At 54.6% G+C, this 21,276-nt stretch overlaps 1 protein-coding gene and 1 long non-coding RNA gene across 3 annotated transcripts in view; one reads left to right on the top strand and one right to left on the bottom strand.

Moving 5' to 3' along the window:
• OSBP2 (oxysterol binding protein 2) overlaps positions 1–21,276 on the bottom strand; it is a 179,549-nt gene that overhangs the window by 25,709 nt on the left and 132,564 nt on the right. For both annotated transcript variants that reach the window (XM_029922490.1, XM_029922491.1), the window contains exon 3: positions 7,304–7,560. In XM_029922490.1, the coding sequence (XP_029778350.1) occupies positions 7,304–7,560 (257 nt within the window). The remainder of the gene's footprint in view (positions 1–7,303; positions 7,561–21,276) is intronic.
• LOC115278065 lies at positions 4,041–5,819 on the top strand. Its single transcript, XR_003902672.1, has 2 exons — positions 4,041–4,084; positions 5,626–5,819. It is a non-coding gene; the product is annotated as an uncharacterized LOC115278065 (long non-coding RNA).

Below are 21,276 nucleotides of genomic sequence, written 5' to 3'. Positions count from 1 at the left end.
CACCGCTTTTCTGTTTGGTGGGTGCACGGACACCTCTGTGTTCTTCAAACAGGGCCGAGAGAAGCCTCAGAGCATTTCCAGCAGCAAATAGCTCTGATCTGGGACTTTATTTCTGTAATGCCCCAGATTGGAGGCCTTGGCCAAGTGCTCTGAGTTGCTGCATCTATATCTGCATACATCTCCCACCTGGCCCTACTTGCCCCCATCTGTGCCCACCTGTCCCTGTCTGCCCCCATCTGTCCCTGCCTGCCCTGCAGTTTGCTCTTACAGCTCCCTTCAACTGGAGTTGAGGGCCAACTCCCTCACAGTCTGGCTGTGCTGGGTGCCGCCCTCCACAGGCTTTCCTGAGTCCCTGCCATCAGGACTCATACCCTCATCCTGCTCAGCTAGCTCTACGGCAGGCACCAAAGGGCATCCCTCATGAGCCTCTTGCTTCCTTGGTAACTGAGAGCCCCAGAGTGCGCTGTCTCATCAGGCCCTTTTGCCCTGATGGGCAACCACCCTCTGTTGGCCAGTACCACTTCCTGCCCCCACTGGGCACCTCTGGTCTTTGGTTTTCTGTGGGCCTCACCCACTGCCTGGCTTTGCTCACTCATTGGCTACCCAAAACTGGTTTCTGGGAAAGGCCCTTTTGCATCCTACCTGAATCCATGGGACTGACCACTGAGTCCATGTCTAGCATTGTGAGGGTGGAGATGGGGTTCAGACAGCAAGGGCCACCCATTCCTTTGGTGGCCCATGCCCATACCTTGCAGTCCCCCCTGTCGCCCAGAGCCCTAGTCTTTCCCTTCACAGCCGATCTGCTGGCCCTACCCTCAACACACTGAGCAGCTGGGCTAGCCACGCCAGCTCCTCGCCCACCCCCCCAGTCTAAGCCACCACCCTGCCATAGAGGACAACAGAGGCATGTTAAAGGGGCTCAAAGCACCTGCCACTGCCTTGCCTGTAGCCCATTCTCCAAGCAGCAGGGGGCTCTTGCTAAAAAAACATGAGTCGGATCATTGACCTTGGCTGCGGGAGCCTCATTCAGAGTGGAAAGCACAGTGCTCTCCATGAGCGCGCAGTCTCCTGTGAGCAGCTCTGTCTCCCCAGGCCTCCCCTCCACGACTGCCAGCACTCATCCTGGCCTCCCACTACTCCAGGCCTGCCTGAGAACCTAGAACTGGCTCTTTGCCTCCCCCCATTTTTCCCTTCCTCCTCTCCCCTCCAGCCAATCTGTGCCTGGAACCTCCACCCCACCCCACCCCAGCCCTCTGGCCAGTTCTGTTTCCTTGGAAGGTCTTTTTTGCCTGGACACGCCCTATTATCTGAGTGGTTACATCTTCCTAGGGGATACAGGTTCTACAAGGCTGGGCTTTGATCCCTCTGACTGGATCGTGGAGGGACCACAGAGGGCCTCTTATCCTCAATGTCCACCAGCAGCTGCACATTGCCCTGCTGCAAAGTGCTCAGTGGGGGCCAGGCTGATATGAACTCATAGCTCCTAAGGGCCATGGGGTGGTCATGTGGTTGGAGGAGCCAAGTCCTGGCCCCAACACGAGTCACAAACTCTGAGAAGCTTCTCACAGCTCAAGGTTGGGGGCTATGTCAGTAGCAGTCTGCTTTGACTGGGTTAGCCTCTGCACTGAGGGTCTCAGGGGCAGCCAGTAGGGAACAGAGGCTGCCAGCCCACCGAGAGGCTCGGCACTGGAGGGGGATGACACCAGCACCTGCCACTGCTTTATGCCTCACTGCCTTCTAATTGGACTGTGGCTGCCAGGGCTCAGAGGAGGAGCTGTGAGCTGGTGGCATGAGGAGGTCCCTGGGGCTCAATGGTAAGGAAGGGGGGGCGGCTCATGCAATTCACAGAAGCCCCACTTCCCCAGCCAGGCTCCACCCTCTGGGACCTGCAGAGGGAACCTGCTTCCACAGTCCGGGAAACTGGCATTCACATCACTCCAGGCTGGCCCCCAGGATGCCTATGGCAATAGGGAAGGTTTTTTTTCTGCCGGAGGCAGGCTGGAACGCAGAGCTCAAGGGCAATCCATGGGAAGCCCAGGTCACTTAAGAAAGCCTGAGGGTACTGGGTCTGCTAACAGGTGATGCACCTCAGTCCTTCTGCACAGACCCCATAGCCAGCCCTGGGGACGCCCAGGGGCCAATGGCTCTGAATGCCTATGTAACAGCCAGGCCTGCCAGCCACTCTTGGGCAAAATAATTGCTCTGGGCCTCAGGGTGGCACCTGAATAGTATAAATGATGCTGACAACAAGGAGGCCATGATGACACTGACCTCATGTGGCCACTGTGAGGAGCAAAGTAATGGGAAGGAACTGAGGCAGGCTGCCACATTCCCAGAGGCCTATCCTACAAGCCAGGACACTCTGCTTTATGCCAAAGTTACATGTACAGGAAAAGAGAATGAAACTGCCATTTATTCTTTTCACTTTATGGAAACTAATACCCAAAGCATGAGCTACTAATATGTATTAATTCAATCATTCCCCACCTTAAACCATGGGACCCGCTCAATGTTACCACACCAGGCATGTCCTGGTTCCCAGGAGGAATGCTCTATGGTGGGTGCAGAGAGGCTCTATGGCGGGTGCAGAGAGGTTCAAGGCTCCTCCATCTAAGAACCAAAGTCATTTAACTGTGCCGTGAGGGTTCCCTGATAACAGGCTAGTCCAGTTACCCAAACAGTAATCCATGCAGGGGACTGCTGAGCTGCCTTTGATCAGATTTCCCAAATCCCCCATCAGGGAGTTCCACAAGGCAGAACCATGCCACCGCGGCTCCTGCGTTCTCACTACCTGCATGCTCTCAGTCATTCGCTGAGGCTCCTGGACACTGGGCCCTGTGCTGGACAGGGAGGCTCCGGGCCTTCTGGCAGGGTGCCCAGCCCAGCAGGAGGATGGGCAAGACACTGCAGCACAGAAGTCCATCAGACGCTGTGCCCCCACGGATGCATGTGGCCACTGTTCATACTTCCCTTCCCTGCCTGTGAGTGACTCTCCTCACATGTACAGGCCCTACTCTGGGGCCCCTCACTTTGCAGGACCTGCCCTGGCACCCAGGATGTATAGTTAGCACTCAAGTGTCACTCTTTTGGTGGGCTGTGGTCAGCTGGGCTTGAGCCTACCTCCCGGCTGATGGTGAACCTCCCCAGCCCTTCCCCAGGCCTTCTACATACTTGTCCTTCAAAAGTGGGCATGTGAGCTGCTGTCCCTGCAGCTCCTTAAGAAGGCTGCACCCACATGTGACAGGGTGTCACTATGTGAGTCCTCTGGACTGTGAGCTCCGGGGGCAGGGCTGCAGGCAGGGAGGGGCTTGCCCTGAGTTTACTGCTGTGTTGCCTCAATAGGAGCCACTCCAGCGGGCCAAACTCTGAGTCCTGCCAACCAAGCCACAAGTAGAGGGAAGGAGACTGGGGCTCAGTATAACCCTCTGGCGAAAAATGCAATTATGACTTAATTTCATAAAGCACTGTTCCTCTTCCTCTGTGACCAGACTGGGTCATTTCTCTGCAAGGCAGAGTGACAACAGTAGAACGGGGCAGTGACACATGGTTCTGCCTGCCAAGGGCTGGGTGCGGGGCCTACTTTCTCACTGACCTTGGAACAAGTGGAACAACTTGTTCCACTGAAACGGAACAAGAATGGCTTTGTAAATGGTGAACAACAGGCAAACACGAAACGTGGGCTACTTAGAATTTTCTTTTCTGAGATGACACCCACTTTGGTTGAAACATCACATATTAGGCACTCCCACTGGGCTACTTTTGGGGACACAGGTGACTTAAGATCTGGGGGCACAAAGCCTGGTCAGAGGGAGATGTAGAGTAATGGGGAAATTGCACATAGGCTCAGGGAGGCAAAGCATTGCCCCTGGGTCCCCGGAGGTTCAAGCCAGGATTCCTGACAGGGAGCTTGGAAAGCCTCCTGGCCATGGTAACATCCATGTGGGTTTCTACCAGGTATCTAAAGGGTGGGGAAAGTTCTAGAAGGTACAGCACAGGCCAAGGCACAAAGAGGTGGAACACTCTGGTACTGTTCCAACATTCCTGATCCAGAAACTTCCTCTGAAGGGGCCATGCTTGACTCGAGGTGAGTCTCACTGCATCTAGGAGCAACGGCACAGGAATGGGCTGTGTCACTCGCCACAGTTCCTGGGTCATAGGAATTGTCCAGAGAGCCCCCTCTCTGCTCTGCTGGGAGCTAGGCTTGTGATATCAGTACCCTTTTCCAAATCTGAAAGAGATTTAATTGTCCCTCTGACTTCTCCTGAAGGCTGAACAACTCCAGATTCCTGGATGTCTTGGGAAAAAGTGAAGGCATTGTAGCTGATCCCTCTCTGTGGGGGAAGGGTGCTGCTCACCCAGGGCCCTCTAGAGGATGTATTTCCCTATAGGCTTTGGTCAGCTGTCCCTCATTTTCTGCTCCACTTGTATGACCCAGGCTCAATCAGCCCACAAGGTGGAAAACCCAGCCATTCACAATTCGCAGGAGGGGGGCCTGCCCTGAAGCAGCAGTGGGAATAGGTTCCCCAAACTCAGGCATGGGTGATGCTGGCACCTTCCCTACCGAGGGTGTAGGGCAGAGGTTTGGAGGGGGTTTGGTGTTGCAAATGGATCTCAATAGTGGGGAGAAACAGATTCTTCCTCTCACAGAAAGAACCAGGGTGATCTGAGGGATCACAGTTTGTGCCTTCTGGGGACAGCTGGGGTGGCTTCCCTCCCATCCTGTATCCCCAGATTTCCAGGAAGGGCCCCAGTGGGGCTGCAGCCTAAAGGTAAGAGACATACCAGGGACTCAGGTTTCTGAGATTGGGGGGTTTTGCCCTGGTCGATGTGAGGCCACCCAGTCTGTGTGCTGATCTCAGAGGGGAGGAGGACTCTGCCACCCTTGGTGGGGGCGGGGGGTGTCTCATCCTCACTGCCTCTGAGAGTGTGAGGGCCATCACTCCTCCACTGAGCCACACAGACCTGAGCTTGCATTGTGGCTCAGATACCTACCAGCTGGGTGACCCTGGGCAGCTCAGGTGACTACTCTTGAGTCTCAGTTTCCACTCTGCACTTACAGCACCTAATGGCATTGACAAGGTTGTAGGAAGGGGTAAGCGGTCGTGGGTGTGAATATGTATGGCTTCCTTAGCTACAGATCCCTGGTCTGACCCCTTCCTTGGGTGGAGGCCAAGGCCTGGCCAGGGGTGGCGATGCTTGGCCTGGGTGGCCTCTGCATACAGTGGGAGTTTTGACATCTGGTATCTGACAACTGGGTAAACTGCACTCCCAGAACTGACTCGGTTCCTGCCAGGTAAGGAGAAGCTTCAGGAACGCTCCCCAGTAGAAACACGGGCCTCTGCACCAGCCTGGGCTACTAGCACAGCCTTTTGGGGCCAGCACCTCCCTTCTGTGTGCGCCCCCCGCCCCCACAATGGAGGTAGATGGGAGAGGCCCTCACATCAGGTTCACACAAGCAAGTAGGCAGAGCCCAGCCCGGAGGAAGGCTCTCGGTCACTTGGGTCAACTTTCCTGGTGCTAGACCTGCAAACAGGCTTCTGTAATCAACCCCAGGGGCTTGCTTTCTTTCAAACAATTCATTATGCACTTAGATGACAAACTGTTTTTATGGCTTCCTAAACACAGATGAGCCTCTGATGCCTGATAAAAGATTGCTACTAATGACGCCAGCGAGAAGCTCATTATCTGGGAAAAGCCAAAACTGCTTACTCAGGACAAAGCGGCTTCAGTCTCAGCGGGTGGAGAGGCAGAGCCAGGGAAGCCTCATGCGATGATGGCTTCTAGGATGGACAGGGAAATACAAATGCATCATCATGCCATTAACTGCTTAATATCTCTGCCTGTTAGCAGAAGAAGTGTGGTGACCCAGACCCCTAGAGCCTGGGGGCTGTAAGGAGGCCAGCTGGCCCAAGAGGGTGAACATAGGAAGATGACAATACAATGGATGATGAGACCACCCGCAGGGCGGCTGTGACCCAACAGCCTCTCAGCAGGCAAGCCCCAAATACCCTTGAGCTGTGGACAGAGGTCTGCACTGGCTGAGCTCAGGGACCAAGCACTGCGGATGGTGTGCCTGGGAAGAGGGGTGCAGGTCCTCAGGTCCAGGCCCCAGGGTGCAGATTCCTAAGGATTTCCTCCTGCTCCAAGGTGGCTCCATTGGCAGGGTGGGTGTGGGTAGTGGATGTGGTCTACTCGCCCCAAATGGACTGCGCACTGTCCCAGTGAATCAGGGGTAGGGCAAGTCTCTGATGCCCACAATTTTGCCCAGGGGTCTTGGCCTGCAGTGGGCTCCAGCCTCCACCTTCCCACCCTGCCCTGGACATACAGCCTAGTCCCAGCTCCTGGCCCTGCCCTGGTCTGACCCCTTGATTTGGAGGCTGGATCCTCCATCTGGTGCTCGCTGGGCACCAGTACTGTCCATTGTCTGTGGCCAGCCTGATGGCCTGCCTGACCCACCTTCTCTGGACATGGGCCGCCTCCTCTGAGGTGGTCTCCATTTCTCCACACCTCCCCTCTCTGGTCTGGGTGCCCCCAGCATGCCACCTTGGCCCTGATGTGTCCCGCCTGGGGGCTGTCTTTGGAAGGAGGCTGTTGCAGTGAGACCTGTGTCAGCAGGGCAGAGGCCTAGAGGAGCATGTACATCTCAGGGAAAAGCTTACTAGGCAGAAGGGAGAAGGGCCCAGAGGCACAGTTAAGCATTATATTCTCTGCCACCATGAAGAGACCCTCCCAGCTCCCAGTCACAGCAATGTGGCTTCTGTGGAAAGCAATGACCCCCAAGGCTGTGCCTCTTAATTTATAGACTGTGGCTACTCATTTGGCTACTATCAGGCTGGTATGACCCGTGGCAGGCTCATCTTCAAGCTCTTCTGGCTAAGGGAACCCCCACCATCCATCTTCTACCCGTGTGCATGCCCCCAAGGTTACTGAGTCCCGATCCTGTTGCACCTGAGCCGTGAATTAGGGGAAAGAGCAGTAGCAGCTGTTTTGCGTCAACATGGCAGCTGTGTCCCTGATGTGTGGGCAGAACCATCTGCTCAACTCGGGCCCTGGCCTTTCTCACCTCGGCCCAAGTCACCTGCCAGCCTCATGACTCCATCCCCCGACTCTGGTTTCCACCAGACAATCACAAAGAACACAGGAGGGAGCCGGCTTTGGGAAACAACCCGAAGCCACCAAGAAATGGAAACCGGGTTTGTCAAGCACCCCGGCCACCCACTCAGGGACTGTGGTGCTGGTGTCGGGGAGCTGCTTCCCTTCCAGAGAGCCCGGTACCAAGACAGCGGTGCAAGTGGGCACTTACGTTGATCATAGCATTTGAGGTGATGCGGAAGAGGGTGGCCCGCTCATTCACAGCTTTCAGCTTCTCACTGCTCTCGTATGGGATTTTGAGGCCGTCCAGCTCATTCAGTGAGCGCTGGAGCGCGGCGCCATGCTTGGCGATGAGGTCACTGCATGTGCTGAGGTCATCTAACTTCAGAGAGAGGCTCTTGATGGTGTTGTGTAGCTCGCTCTTATCAGCTGGAGAGGCAGGCTCGTCGTCGTCGTCCCCAGAGTCATCTGTGGAAGGAAAATGAGTCACCATGGCTATTAACTGACCAGCACAGCACTGAGGAGCCTACATGGCCTGGGCCCAGGAGGAAGGAGGAGATAGAGCCACTGAAAAGAGTGCCCTGGACAGTGCCAGCTCCTGCTTCCGGCTAGCGTTCCAGGGTGGGCACAGGCCCTCCTGAGTCAGGGGGAGGGGATGCGAGGGGAGACCAGCTCAGTGGCAGGGCCTGGGCTGCACTTTGGAGGGGCCGGCCTGCAGGCCCCCACCCATGTGCCAGGCACCAGCCCTTTGAGCTGTACTTCGCAGGCCAGGGTGGCCAGGGCTGAGAGGAGGGCTGGGGATTGCTGTGAGGAACAGCTCTCGTTGCAGACCAGGGGCCCGGATGAAGGCTGGCTCCTTTCTTCACATCATAGGTAAGGTGAGGTGAGGTGAGGGGTGGCCCTTCCTGGGAGTCTGGGACTTGGAGCCCAGCCCACTGCCAGCTCTGCTGTGTCCAAAGTGGGGCGGGGCTGTGGGGACCTCGAGGGGGTGCACTGCAGTGGGTGGGGTAGGTGGGCAGCTGGCCTGCTTTAACAGCAGGCATGGGACAATAAAAAGGCTGGAACTTGAAACTCCCAGGGGTTTCTGACATGTCCTTCTTCAGAAATAATCAGCACAAAACTTTTTTTGTAAAGGAAATCTGTAACCCAAGATACAAATTTTTTTTAAAAAAGGAGCATATTGTGAGAGAATAGATTTCTTCCCACGGCAGGCAGGGTGCGTGGGGGTGGCCACGGCTTAGTTACTGCTCTGAGTGTGCCCTGAGCTGCTGGCAGTGCCAGGCCTTCAGTGTGTGGCCTGAGTGGGTTGGAGCTGGGTGTGCAGTGTCCACTGCACACCCTGTCCCCACTGGTCATGGGGGCTAGCAGCCAGCATCCAGGTTTGGGGCACGGGGCTCTCCCTCTGCCCACCATAGCCAGCCCAGCTACAGTGCAGAAATGACCCAATGTTGGAAGACCATGCATACGGGGTCAGCCTCTGGGCCCCTCATTTGATCAGTGTGAATGTTGAGCCTCACAGTGGTCAGCAGATGGTGAGAAGTGACAAAATGCATGTTCTGAGACACCAAGCCACCAGTTGAGATCCCTGCTGTTAAGGGGGCAGAGCTGTTTCTGAATCCAGGTCTGTCTGGCCTCAGAGCCTGGGCTCTCAGTTAAAATGCAGTGTCCTGTCACCTTTCTAGGTTCAACATGTCCAACAACCAGAATGGCCAGCCGCCGACCCGTCAGAACAGCTGCAGCTGTATGCTGGGAGGGCTATTGGGGACACGCTGGCTGCAGGTCAGTTCGAATGGGACCCTCTGTGCCCTAGGCAAGGACTGATGAGAGGCACGGGTTGGTGTGGCAGGCAGAGGTGGGTCACCACACTTCTACTTAACTTGTTATGCAGCACACCTTAAAAAGCAGCTCTTAGGGTCCAAGTTCAGGTCCAGCAGTCAGGGACATGAGGATGTGCTTGTTCTGCTCCCAAGCTGTGTTGTTCAAGGAGGGATGGGAAGATTCTTGGGTCAGCGGTTACTGACCAGCACAGTGTGTTCTATGGGGATGGGCAGGGAGAGTCTCTCCCAGAGGGACAGTGAGATCAGTAGATGAGGGAGGGATGGAGGGTGGGTGTGGGGGAAGGGCAAGAGGGAGGGAGGGAGTGGGTGAGTGAAGGAATGAATGATCTTGGGCATTTCACAGGAGACCCATCCAGGATCTCAGTGGCATGCACAGTGGTAGGAGGTCACACACACCAGTGTAGTGTCTGGAGAAAGGCATGAGCAGCAGGAGTGAGACACTGAGGAATTGATTGGAGAGGGGGAATGGGAAAGGGCTTCTGGCACAGCTAAGGAGCCTGGGCCTTCATCCCTTGGTGAGAGGGAGAGTGTGGGCACTTGAATAGAGGTCCCTGGGAAAGATGAGATGGGTGGCAAGGGGCAGAGTGAGCAGACTGAAGGGCCAGAGTATCCATAGGAGGCCAGGAGCTGGAAAGAACAGGACCCCTGAACCCAGCCCAGATGTGCTGATGGCAGCACCCATCCAGCACCCACCAAGCCCCAAGCCCATGACCATCTAGTGATGGCCGAACTCCCAGGCAGTCTCCATCCTCAGCCAGTCCTCTAGGAGGGGAGGGTAGATGTTGCTCAGAAAGTGATGTGCCTAGCCTCTCGCTTTCCCACAGTGTCATGGCTGTTCAGACACATTACTAAGCACAGTGCTGTGAACCCCTACCTAGGCCTGGGTGGAAGCAGAGCTGAACTAGGAAAGGGATTCTGCTTCTAAAAGGGTGAACCCTGGGGCACCTGGGTGGCTCAGTCGGTTCTTGTTCGACTTCGGCTCAGGTCATGATCTCACAGTTCATGGGTTCGAGCCCCTTGACAGGCTCTGGGCTGACAGCTCAGAACCTGGAGCCTGCTTCTGATTCTGTCTCCCTCTCTCTCTGCCCCTCCCCCACTCATAATCTGAGTCCCTTTTTCTCTCAAAAATAAACATTAAAAAAAATTTTTTTTTTTAATGATGAACCCTGACCATGCTGAGTCCCCAGGTCTCAGTTTGGGGTCAGGGAGACAAGACTCCCTGCAAGGAGCAGAGTCACATTGGACAGAGAGATGAAACTCATTAGTAGAAATGTAAATAAAACTACTTAATGTGATACTAGTCAAGTTAGAAAAAATAATGAATGTTGCTGAATTAGCTTAGGCTTTCTGAAGGATAAGCTAGCAGATAACCATCAAGAGCCCCAAAAATGGCTCTTCAGCTTTCCCCCTTCTCTTTTTAAGGTTTTTTTTTTTCTTTTTGAAAAAGCAACAGCAGGGGAGGGAGAGAGAAGAGGAGAGAAGAAAGGAGAGGAGAGGAGAGGAGAGGAGAGGAGAGGAGGGGAGAGGAGAATCTCAAGCAGGCTCCATGCTGTCAGTGCAGAGCTGGATGTGGGGCTCGATTCCATGAACCATGAGATCATGACCTGAGCTGAGATCAAGGGTCAGACACTTAACCGACTGAGCCGCCCAGGTGCTATTGGTCCCTATTGGTGGGGAATTTGGTCCAAAGGAATGCAAACACTTACATGTACAAAGTTGTTCGGGCTTGTGTTTCTCAAGCTTATGGTCTTGGGGGCTCTCAAGCTTTTAAAACCCAATTATCTCCTCTGTTCACTCCCCATCTCCGTAACACAGCAAACACTAAACCACCCACAAATGTAAACTCCTACAGAAATTTTGCAATCTTTTATATTAATACAAGAACAACAACTGAAATCTGGGGCCAAGTTAAAGCCACGCTCCTGGGCACAGAGGAGCCCCTTGCCTGCATCAGAGTCCATGTGAAGGCCAGGATTTAGAACACTAAGCAGCGCTTAGGGGTGGGGGCTGCCAGGCTGTCCTGGGACAGTATAGAAATGGGGTGGTCAGAGAGAATAGGCTTAAATGCTGCTTTGTGTGGCTGTTTTCCTTCTCTGAGCCTTGGGATCCTCAGGTGGACAGCAAGGACACCAACACCCACCTCACGGGTCTGGGATGCACCTGGGTGTCAGGTGGGCCACACTAGGTGGGATTATCCCCAGCAACAGCAACAGCCACACTGAGGGGATTTCTGCAACAAGATGCAACATTCAGAGAAGCACACCCTGCTTTTCATGTGCTGGCTGAACTCGATGCCCCTCCATGGCCTTCTAGAAAATGCTGGTCCTTTAAAGAAAGGAGGCCTCCTGAGCACTGGGAGGGTGAAATGTTTTGTCAGCCAGTGCCAACCTGGGCTTGGCCCCAGCTGAGTTTCAGGGGAGACTGGGAAGGAGCGAGTGGATCCCTAGCAGGTGGCATCTCTGCATGAGGCCCAGGGTTATGGCAGGAGTGAGGGATTGGTGGTGGGAGAGCTGCATTGCTGAAGTGCTGAGACAGGGAGGGAGGCCAGTGGGTGGGGAGATGGCTCCAGGCTCGAGCTGTGGTGGCACCTCCTAGGGCTTCTCAGGGCTGCTGTGGAGAGCATCAGAAAATGTCCTATATTTCTGGGCCCCTCCTTCTTAGCTGCTACTTTGTGTCTGTTCAGAACAACTGGTAGAGCTTCTGGGGAGGCAGACTCTGGCCCTCAGATAAAAGCCAAGTGTCTAACAGTGAGGGAAGCCCAACAGGACAAGAGGAGGTGATGGAGCAGCCTGGCTCCCAGCCCTCACTGTATCCTGCTCCACTCACTTCTCTCATTTTCTTCACACCACTGTCAGCTGACATAAGGGGGCAAGAGCATTCTGGCAGCACTTAGATTGTTGGGTGACACAGGATAGTTGTGGCATGCCCAGAATAAACCCAAGAGGGCAGACTGGCCCACGAACTCCCTCCAGAACATGGATGACGTTCAGTCACGCCCATTGCCTCCAGAGCCATGCCTTTGCTTTCAAATGGGAAAACTGAGGCCCAGAAGGAAGAGAGGGACTTGGTTAAGGTCAGATGTTGGAGCAGCAGCGATGGCAGCTGTAATTAGCGTTTACTGAGCTTCCAGTCTGTCACATATGGCCTAGACCTTGGGCAGGCTCTTTCCAAGTGGCTACAATGTATTTGTTGAGGGCTCAGAGCCTGGGTCTTGGGGCAGATGATCCAGATGCCTTTCCCAGGAGGGGAGTACGTGGGGGGGGGGCAACCCCTGCTATCAGAGCCTCCTCCCCAGGCAGTGGGAGACTGGCCTCTGATCACATGCCATGTACCAGCTGCTGCTATCAGGAGCCCACAGCACTGAGAGGGGCACTCAGGTCTGCAGGGGCAGAGTGCTGGGGCTCACTTCCTCTCTCAGCATAGCCTGGGGGTGGGGGAAGACAGGAGAGGTCAGGGGACTGCCTTTACTCAGCAGCAGATATGAGCAAAGGGGCCAGTAAAAGGACCCTGAAGTGCACATGGCACTTGTCCTTAGCTTGGTGAGGATCTTTCTGCCCATCCTTCCTGTCAAGTCTTGATCCCTTCACCGGGGCTCACCTTTTCCCTTCTCTCCGGGACATGCACTGTCATTCTGGCCCTGCAGTGCCCCTCACTGCCTGCCTCTGCCAAGCTCCCTGCAGTCATTTGCTCTGCTTCACTCATTTGGCTTCTTGCTAGCTCTGCACCTTGCTGGTGCCCTCTGGAAATGCTGCATGAATTGCACTCAGACCCAACTTGGCTCTCAGCAGCTCAGGAAGCAAGCTCTGGAAGAGGCAGCTTCCCACAGTGATGAAGTGGCTGGATGAGATGGCAGCATCCTATCCTTGCACCCTTAGCAGCCTCATTTTACAGGTGAGGAAACTGAGGCTCAGAGCAGGGTGGGGCCTATGTGAGTGAGTGGTAGAGTTGGGGTGTCACGTCCCCCCTGCCCCGTCATGATTGCCATTTTCCACCCCTTGGTGCTGGCCACACTGCAGGGATCTCTGTGCATCTGGCCTGGGAGGTAAGCAGTAAGGCCAGGAGGGGACCCCCTGGCTTCTGGGAGACCGTGCGCTGTACTATAGTCCCGGAGCAAGTGCCCACCCTCACCCTGTGCAGTGATTTCTCTTTACTGCAGGACTAATGAATCTCATCTTGTCCTATCTCTGCCAGCCTAGGTCATCTCACTCCCCCTCCAAAACTGTCAGGTTTGCCAGGAGGAGGACAGAGTCAGAGTTATCTGCACTGGGGGCGGGGGGGGGGCCTGCAGACCCTGCCACCCTGGGCCCTCATCTCCATGAGAGGGCTGAGGCTCAGGGCAGGGGCGTCTGGGCCAAGACCACCAGAGTCAGGGCGGGAACCCATATCCCCACACCACTGGCCTCCAAGAACATAGCTCACAGAGGACAGTGAGTCCAGGGAACCTAACTGGAGAGGTGGTGATGGGGAGCACAGGAGAGCTGATGGGGGCAAGATGAGGGCCCTTGGCAGGAGGCAGGCAGCACGGGACTTCTGCAAGGGCACTGTTCACGCCTCACTTTGCAAAGGACCGGCTACTATCATGCTGTGCCTCCCAGCAGGGCCATCTTGCTGAACTCCCGCCTCACTTCCCCAGGCCTTGCTCTTTCTGTGCATGGCTGATCCCAGCACGCTAATGCTCAGATCAAACCTTCACAGAAATGACTGACCAGGTGTCCTGGTGAGTTGATCTGCCATCTAGAAACATCTAGAGAGGTTTTAGAGGCTGCGGCTTCTGAAACAAGGACACTGGACATGGAAGATGGAGAAGCCAATTCTGCTTTTCCTCTTCCCAAGATGACTCTGGGCCAAAGAGGGCCTGTACCTTCTAGAGAAAACAACTTCTTGGTAGCGGCTGGGGAACTTGGCCTCATATTCCTGGCCAGTGGCACTCCCAAGGCTCCTCCGCTAAAGCAACAGAAGCAAACAGCAGCTCCAGACTGTGAAGCATGAAAGAACCACTGATCTGGCCTCCAGGCAGGCTCGGGACAAGGTACAGGCAGCACTTGGGAAGGCGGGGCCATGTGTCACGAATGTTCCAGCCTATTCTCAGATACCACCATTTCCAGAAAAGTACAGATTCCTAAAATATCCATCAGTTTTCACCAGCTACACACCAGAATGAACTTTTCGTTAGAAGAGAATAAATCCACGAAATTCAGGTTACCAGTGTTATAAAGAGAGCTGTCACAACTTCTCTATCTTGGCCAGGCCAGCAGAGTTGGGGGGTTGGCGGGATGGCCTCCCATCCACAGCAAGCTCTCGGAGTGTATGAGTTTCCAACCCTTAGTTGCTGTACTAGCTTGGCTTGTATCCCCCGACCCCCACTCTAAACTTCCTTTCCTAGAACTTCAGAATGTAAAGTAACATTCCAATTACAGAGGTAATTGGTTAAGATGAGGTCACACTGGAATAGGGTGGGTCCTTAATCTAATATGACTGATGTCCTTATAAGAAAAGGAGAAAAGACACAGAAATATACACGATGACAAAGACAGGGACTGGAGGGATGGATGTGTTCACGAGCCAAAGATCTACGCCAAGAGTTGTCGGCAACACTAGAAGCTGAGCAAAGCCTAGAACAGGTTCTCAGGTCTGCAGAGAGCACGGCCGTGCCAACACCTTGATTTCAGACTTCTGGAGGCTGTGAGAGAATAAACTCTACGCCTCCAATTTGTGGTGACTTGTGATGGCGACCCTAGGACATGAAAAGGACGGCTTAAAACAACGCTCATTACCTCACAGTTGTGGAGGTCACAAATCGTAAAATCAAGGTGTTTTAGGGCCCTGATATCAGCCCTAAATCAGGGCTGCGTTCCTTCTGGAGGCTCCAGGGGAGACTCTGTTTCTGTGGCTTTTCTGGCTTGTAGAGGCTGTCCCCATTCCTCGGCCTACGGCCCCTGCCTCCATCCTCAGAGCTAACAGAGTAGCATTTCTCGGACTCTCAGCCTCCTGCCTCCCTCCTGTAGGGATGCTTGTGATTATACTGGGCCCAGCTGGATAATCCAGGATAATCTCCCTATCTCAACATTCTTAATCACACCTGCGAAGGCCCTCTGCCATGCACAGGTTCTGGGAACTAGGCCTTGGACATCTTTGGGGGCCATTATTCGGCCACCACACCCGGTAGCTGTGGCTGAGCTGCACACGAGGCCACGTTCTCACCTGTCCTGCAGCACCACGTTTGGTTCACCACCCTGGGGTGTGGTCCCTGGATGCTCTCTCATTAAACATGGAGACCCCCTACCTGGGCACAGAGACCTCACAAATTACTTTGTACCCCCTCAAAGCCCAGCACATATATCTTCCTGACCCAGGGAGGAGCTGGGTTCTGGGCCAGGCAGTCCTGCTTTGACCCCATGTGCTCTGGGTTAAGTGCGCTCATCCATACGCTTGAGGATATCAGTACCTGGAAAAGGCTTTAAGCACCCAGGGTGCAAATAGCGCAGAACTGGGAGTTACTGGTCCCTGGCCCAGCAAGATCCCTGTCACACATATCAGTACAGCTCACTTCTGCACAGAACCAGTCTTGAGTTTACTTCAAGTTGTAGAGGCTGAGAGCCATGGGGACAGAGTCCCTGTGTGTTGGCTGTGCCCCCATCCCCTGCTCCCCACTTGGGGCTCTCCTCAATGCCTTCAAGGGTCAGCTCTGGCTGAGGAGCCCACTGGAGACCCACACCAAGGCCGGGACCCTCATTCACCCTCTTTCACTGGGGGGACTCCTAAGAAGGAATGGGTTGCTATGGAAATAGTGCAGTGGAGCCAGGTAGGCTATTTTTAGAAGTAGAGCTTTTTTCATCTTTGGAGGAAAATGAATCAGGTTTCTGGGTGGCGAAGCCCTGTCAGGGGCGGTAAACACAAGCTTGTGCAGACTGGTTTGGAGAGGACAGGGAGACATGGTGGGGATGTGGGGGTCAGAGGCCCTGGGGCCACTCCACATTGTTGTACTGTCTCTTGCTTGTTTCTCTGGTAAGCCTGGCTTTGCCCTCACCTGCCCATGAACTCCTGGGGATCAAAGCAAAAGATGGCCAGGGGACCCCCTCCCCTCACACGCTGTGCTGGAGATGAGTGAGAGCAGCCCTGGCTGCAGAGGGGCCTCAGGACAGGCAAGGCCAAGGCCAGAGGGAACCAAGTGCTCACCCCTCCCCCTCTGCACCTGCACCCAGGACTAGGCTGGATGAGTTTTATGAGGAGATGGTACTGAGACAGGTCCTGACCACAGAGGAAGAGGACAGGTCTATGGAGGTGGAGGGACAAGCACAGGGGACCCCAGCAGAGTCCTAAGCAGCGAGGAACACTTCAGAAAGCTCATACACCTCTGGGTGCCAAAAAGGCAGGAACTCCCCGCCCCCCCACCTCCGCACACACCCATCCTCCATGCCCAGCATGGAGCAGCACCTGCCATTGCCCCTCTTTGTTTCTCCTTCCTGGCTCTTCAGCTCACCCTGTGTGGAGACCTCACAGCCTTGGTGCTTTTCCACTTCGCACCCATTGCCTGGATCTCTTGCCCCCTCTACTCTGTCTGGCAGATAGTTACTTCCCCGAGGCCCAGGACCCACATTGTCTCAGTGTCTGTGTGTTCTTGCTCACCCCAGGCTGGCCCCACTGGCCCTGGCCTGGCCTTCCACAGGGAGAGGGGTGAGGGACCCCACCCTTGCCATATGGCTGGAGCCTGCATTAGTGCAGCACAGGCCCCACCGAGCCTGGGGTCTGAGACCCACTTGCCCAGCGGCAGCTGCCAGGGACTTACATCACCAGCAGGACTGACCCTGACCCAGTGGTGCCCCCGTGAGCCAGCAGGATGGTTAACGGGGCCAGGCACTGCTCCCTTTCCTCCCTCAGTGGCTGCACCTCCCTGGGGCTCCCAGATGCCCCATAGGAGGACTTTCATCCCCACACTAAGCCAGAAGGACTCGGCACAGGGAGCACAACCTCATAGTCTGCAGTCTGGCTGTGCAAAGAGACACCCCACTGCAGGGCCTCTGAGGAGACACAAACAGAGCAGGTATCACTTTCAAGTGACAACCACGGGGGTGCTGCACTCTTGGCAGAATACAGCCATTTCCAAGCTGCAGTGTTAGCACCTTGAAAATTCAATTACAGCAGGTTTGGTGACTTTTATTTAGATTTCGGGAGGTTTGTTAAGCTGCCAGAGTTTGATCTCAGAATCCAATCAGCCGGCTGCTGAGAACAGAAACAGGCCTTGAGGTAGGTCTACGGGATGCCAAGTGACTTCAGTGGGTCTGAGAATGAACAGTCTGGTTGTTCAGTGACTGCCTGCCCTGAGTTTCCATATGTTGTGTCATTCCCGCACAGTCCAACACAGTACACGTCAACAATGACACCCCAAAGAGGAAAGGGTGGCATGGAAAGCTAAGGATCATGTCCAAGACCCCAAGACTCCTAAGAGGTGGAGCTAGAATTGGCGTGGTCTTTACAGAGAGGCTGGAGGCAGCTGCCACTGCATACCCCTGGAGATGGGAGCCCGCAGCAGCTTGCCTGCACCCAGCCCTGAGATGAGGCCCAGGCCTGGCCTGGAGTGGGCAGGCAGGACGGCGAGCCCTACCTGGAGGGTGGTGTCGCACCTCTGGTCCCCTGCCCTGGAGGAGGACCCGCCAGCTCTGCCCCACTCAGGAAGGGGGAGGAGGCTAAGAGGTCTCTGGGTGCTCCTGAGAGAACAGATCTCTGACAGAGAAGGTGCTCAGGAGCCCCAGGATGAGGGTATTGGAGAGGGGACTTCAGGCTGCGGTAGGGCCCCAAGAGGCCTTTGGGAGGAGGTGGCTGTCTCACAGATGCATATTCGACAGCGGGGTGATGCTACAGGGAGAGGAAGGAGAGGGAGCACTAGGTCAGAGTACTGAGTATGAGCACCCCTAATGCACAGTGCATGACCAGGTTGGAGGCCTCAGTCCTGGAGAGTGAAGCACGTGGACCAGGTCAGATGTGACAGGGAGCCACCAAGAGCTCTTGGGCATGGGAATGGCAGCTAAGGCACTGCCAGTCCTTCCTGACCGGGGAAGGTCTGCTTTCCCCAAAATAGGTTCTGTAGGATATTAGTCCTGTAGTGAGTTCTGCAAAAAAAAGAATCAATGATAGAAAACAAAAAACTTTGGGAAATAGGATGAATGACATCTCTCCCCAAAGGGAGCAGGTATGACTCAATGCTTGGAGAAGCTTGGCTTGGCTAGAAGGTGTGTCAGGATCTAATTGGATGGAAAAATAATAAAATAATAAATAATAAATTGTGAGATCCTGGCAGGCAGATGGAAAACACAAGCCATCATTGTCTTGACCTTTGGTCCATGGCTCATCTCCCTTCCTCTTTTACTGGTGACCAGCACAGGGTGTGATGAGGGCATCAGAGGCACTGTGGGACCACATCTGGGCTCTCTGGCAACTTTCCCTGGAGTGGGGTACAGGGTTTAATGAGGAACAGCTATCAACAAAGCCAAGGGATGGGGGCTGAGGGATGGGTGCCCCAGACTGACTTGGAAACTGAGCTAGCTTTCTATTCTGCTGGAGCTTCAACCCTCATCCCACAAACAGATTTGGCAGCCAAATCTCTGATATTCCCAGGGAAAAACACTCACTGGGACGCCCTGGCAGGCTACAGACTCCAGCAAGTAGAAGGCTGGCAAGAATCCCCAAGGGCAAAGAAACCCATCTCCTATCCTCTCACTTGGAGGGCTCTGGGACACAGGGTCAAAGTCACGAGCCACAATCAAGGGTGAAAAATAAGTACATATGAGTGACAGGTGCCTCCCCTACTCAGCAGAAGGCTGTGACCAGGAGCCACAGAATATTCTGAAGAAGCTAAACAGCTCCTGAATCAGCTCCTCCAGGGGAATGAACACTGGCACAGAGGCGGAACAGAAAAATAGAGGTGCATGCTCCAATTCTGGCAGCTGCTGTGATGGTGAGGCCAGCCTGCTGCCCACAGCCTCCTCCATCCAGCAGAGTGCCTAGCCTACCTTGAGCTTCCACTTCTAGGGGGTCTCCTTGAAGGAATAGGGGTGCTGTTCAGGGTTTAGCACTGCAGGGAGCTGACCCCCAACCAGGACCTTTGGTTCACTCGCCTGCCTTGTCTTGCTTGGTTTGAGTCTCACCCCAGGGTCCCAAGATGCGGAAGTGGGTTGCTCCCCAGCCAACCTGAGGCAGGTGCATGGGGGCCAGGCCCTGTGCCACTGCAGCCCACTCCTCCAATGTAAGCTGGCAGGGGCAAGGAGCTGCGGCTTCCGCGTGGGCCCTTGGTTAATGGGCATGGGACCAGAGAGAAGGATTCTTGAATAGACCACACCTGAGTGTTTCATTTTGCTCGGCGTAGACATCTGTCTCAAGGCCAAAGCAAGGGGGACTAAACTCTAAAGCAACATCTGGCAACCCACACGTGAGAACCCACTGATCTGTCCCAGATGGTGCCAGTGCTGTTGAGCAGGTCACTGGAAACTACTAGTTTACATTTTCCTGGCCTGTAGACAGCCATGGCTGCTTATCCTTGGAAACCATCTGATGCCCATGTAATTACACTAGAGAACTTTCCACATGCAGCTGCCTCTACACATCAATAACAAGGAGTGAGCTGAGGCAGGGGGCCTGGGTTGGGGAGAAGGGTCCAATCACCTAGGAACCATGTTTGCCTGGTTGATCCTCACACACCTAAGCCAGGCACGCATGAAGTGCTAACTAGGAACCCGCTGAACGAATGAATGACACCAGAGACAATGGTTAGAAAAGTGTTTTGTGAGCTGTGGCAGTGTGCAGGCATGAGCGGTGGGGAGGATTATGGTGCTCTGGGATTAGGTGAAGGGTCCAGGTTCAGGGTTTTCCTTTATGCCGCCCCTGGCTCTTGAGTTACTGCAGGAATCCAAAGTGAAGTGAATCATAACCTCGTCTCCCTGTGACCCGCCCCCTTGGCCAGACCTCACTACACAGACCTTTTAAAGATCCTCTTTCCCACCCTACAGACCTTCTCCGGGTGTCCCCTCCCTCCTCTTCCAGTTGCAGGGTGGCAGGTGGAGGCCCTGGCCGTGGCTAAGCTCTGCGGGGAAGGTGAGGCAGAGACCCATGCTCCCTGTCAAGGTGGAGTCTCATCATATGGGTTCCATTTTTTTGGCAGAGAGGCAAATCCATGCCTTAAATGAACAAGAGGATAAAGCAGTCCTTCTCATTTAATTTTCCAAGTAAAAGATGCTCTCTCCTCTCATGAGTCTAGCAGATCTGGAATTTATCACGACTGTGACCTTGTACAGCTATTTAACATCTTAACCTCCAGTTCTTCATCTGTAAAATGGGCTAATGACTATGAAGTGCTCAACACAGTGCCTGGCCTACAGTGTAGGCCACAAATAGTGGCCATTACTACCTGGCTATAAAAATGATCCACACTTATGGTGGAAAAATTGCAAGCTCTGTAGAGAAAAGCATAAGGTAGCAAAGAAACACACCGGCAATTCTCAAGATAACCTCATCTGTCTGCCTGATGCCTGTTGTAACTCCTCCCTGCCCCACTTGAACGTGCAGCACAGAACAGGGGCTCCCTCCCTCGTTCAAATTCCACGCCTGCCAGGTGACCAAGAACACCCAAATAAGAGGCCTTTCTGGGGCCAGGAGAGCAGGTGGGAACTCTTGTCACTTGAAAGGCATGTGCCTCGGGGGCTGGGCACACCTGGAACCAAGTTAACATCGTTGCCAGCTCCCCTGCAAGTCTGCATCCCTGGAGGCAGCCCCTGAGCCCCGGCCAGCCAGGAGTGCAGAGACTGAGCGAGCAGACATGCCTGCAGAGCTGAGGACCGGGCTGGCAGAGGTGCCACCTGGGGAAGGCCTGTCTCTAATGGCAACACCAGAAAAGTACCCTTGGCAGGATATGTTTAAAGTAAACGGGCTCAGATGAGGCTATGGGAAAGGGGTATGGGGGTGTGGATTACTTTTGTGGAGGCTATTTTGGCTCCTCCAGAGCTCCTTTTATTCCTCTCCTAGTTCTGGGTCACTGTCGGTGCAGCTGGGAGCCTGGCATGTGCTCTGTATTTGCCAGCATCTGAACATTCTTCCTGAAGGACATCAAGGGCAATGGAGAGCCCTCCCGCGTGGGGGCTTTTGGGAAGCCAAAGGCGCCCTCAGGCTGCTCAGGGGGTATGAGCCCCGACCCAGAACCGATGGGGATAGGCTGATGTGAGGGTCAGTGAGGCCGAGGAAGGTATTTCTGCACCTAGAAGAGTTTAAGACCTCTCCAATTGCCAATGTAGTCCTTTGTTTTCTGTTTTCTATGTTCCTACATCATTAGGGAGGCTGCTGGCGGGTACATCCTTAGTTT

Source organism: Suricata suricatta, chromosome 14, assembly GCF_006229205.1.
Source record: "Suricata suricatta isolate VVHF042 chromosome 14, meerkat_22Aug2017_6uvM2_HiC, whole genome shotgun sequence".
Classification (NCBI taxonomy): domain Eukaryota; kingdom Metazoa; phylum Chordata; class Mammalia; order Carnivora; family Herpestidae; genus Suricata; species Suricata suricatta.
Note: the sequence above shows the minus strand (reverse complement) of the source record. Positions and strands in the feature narration are given on the sequence as shown.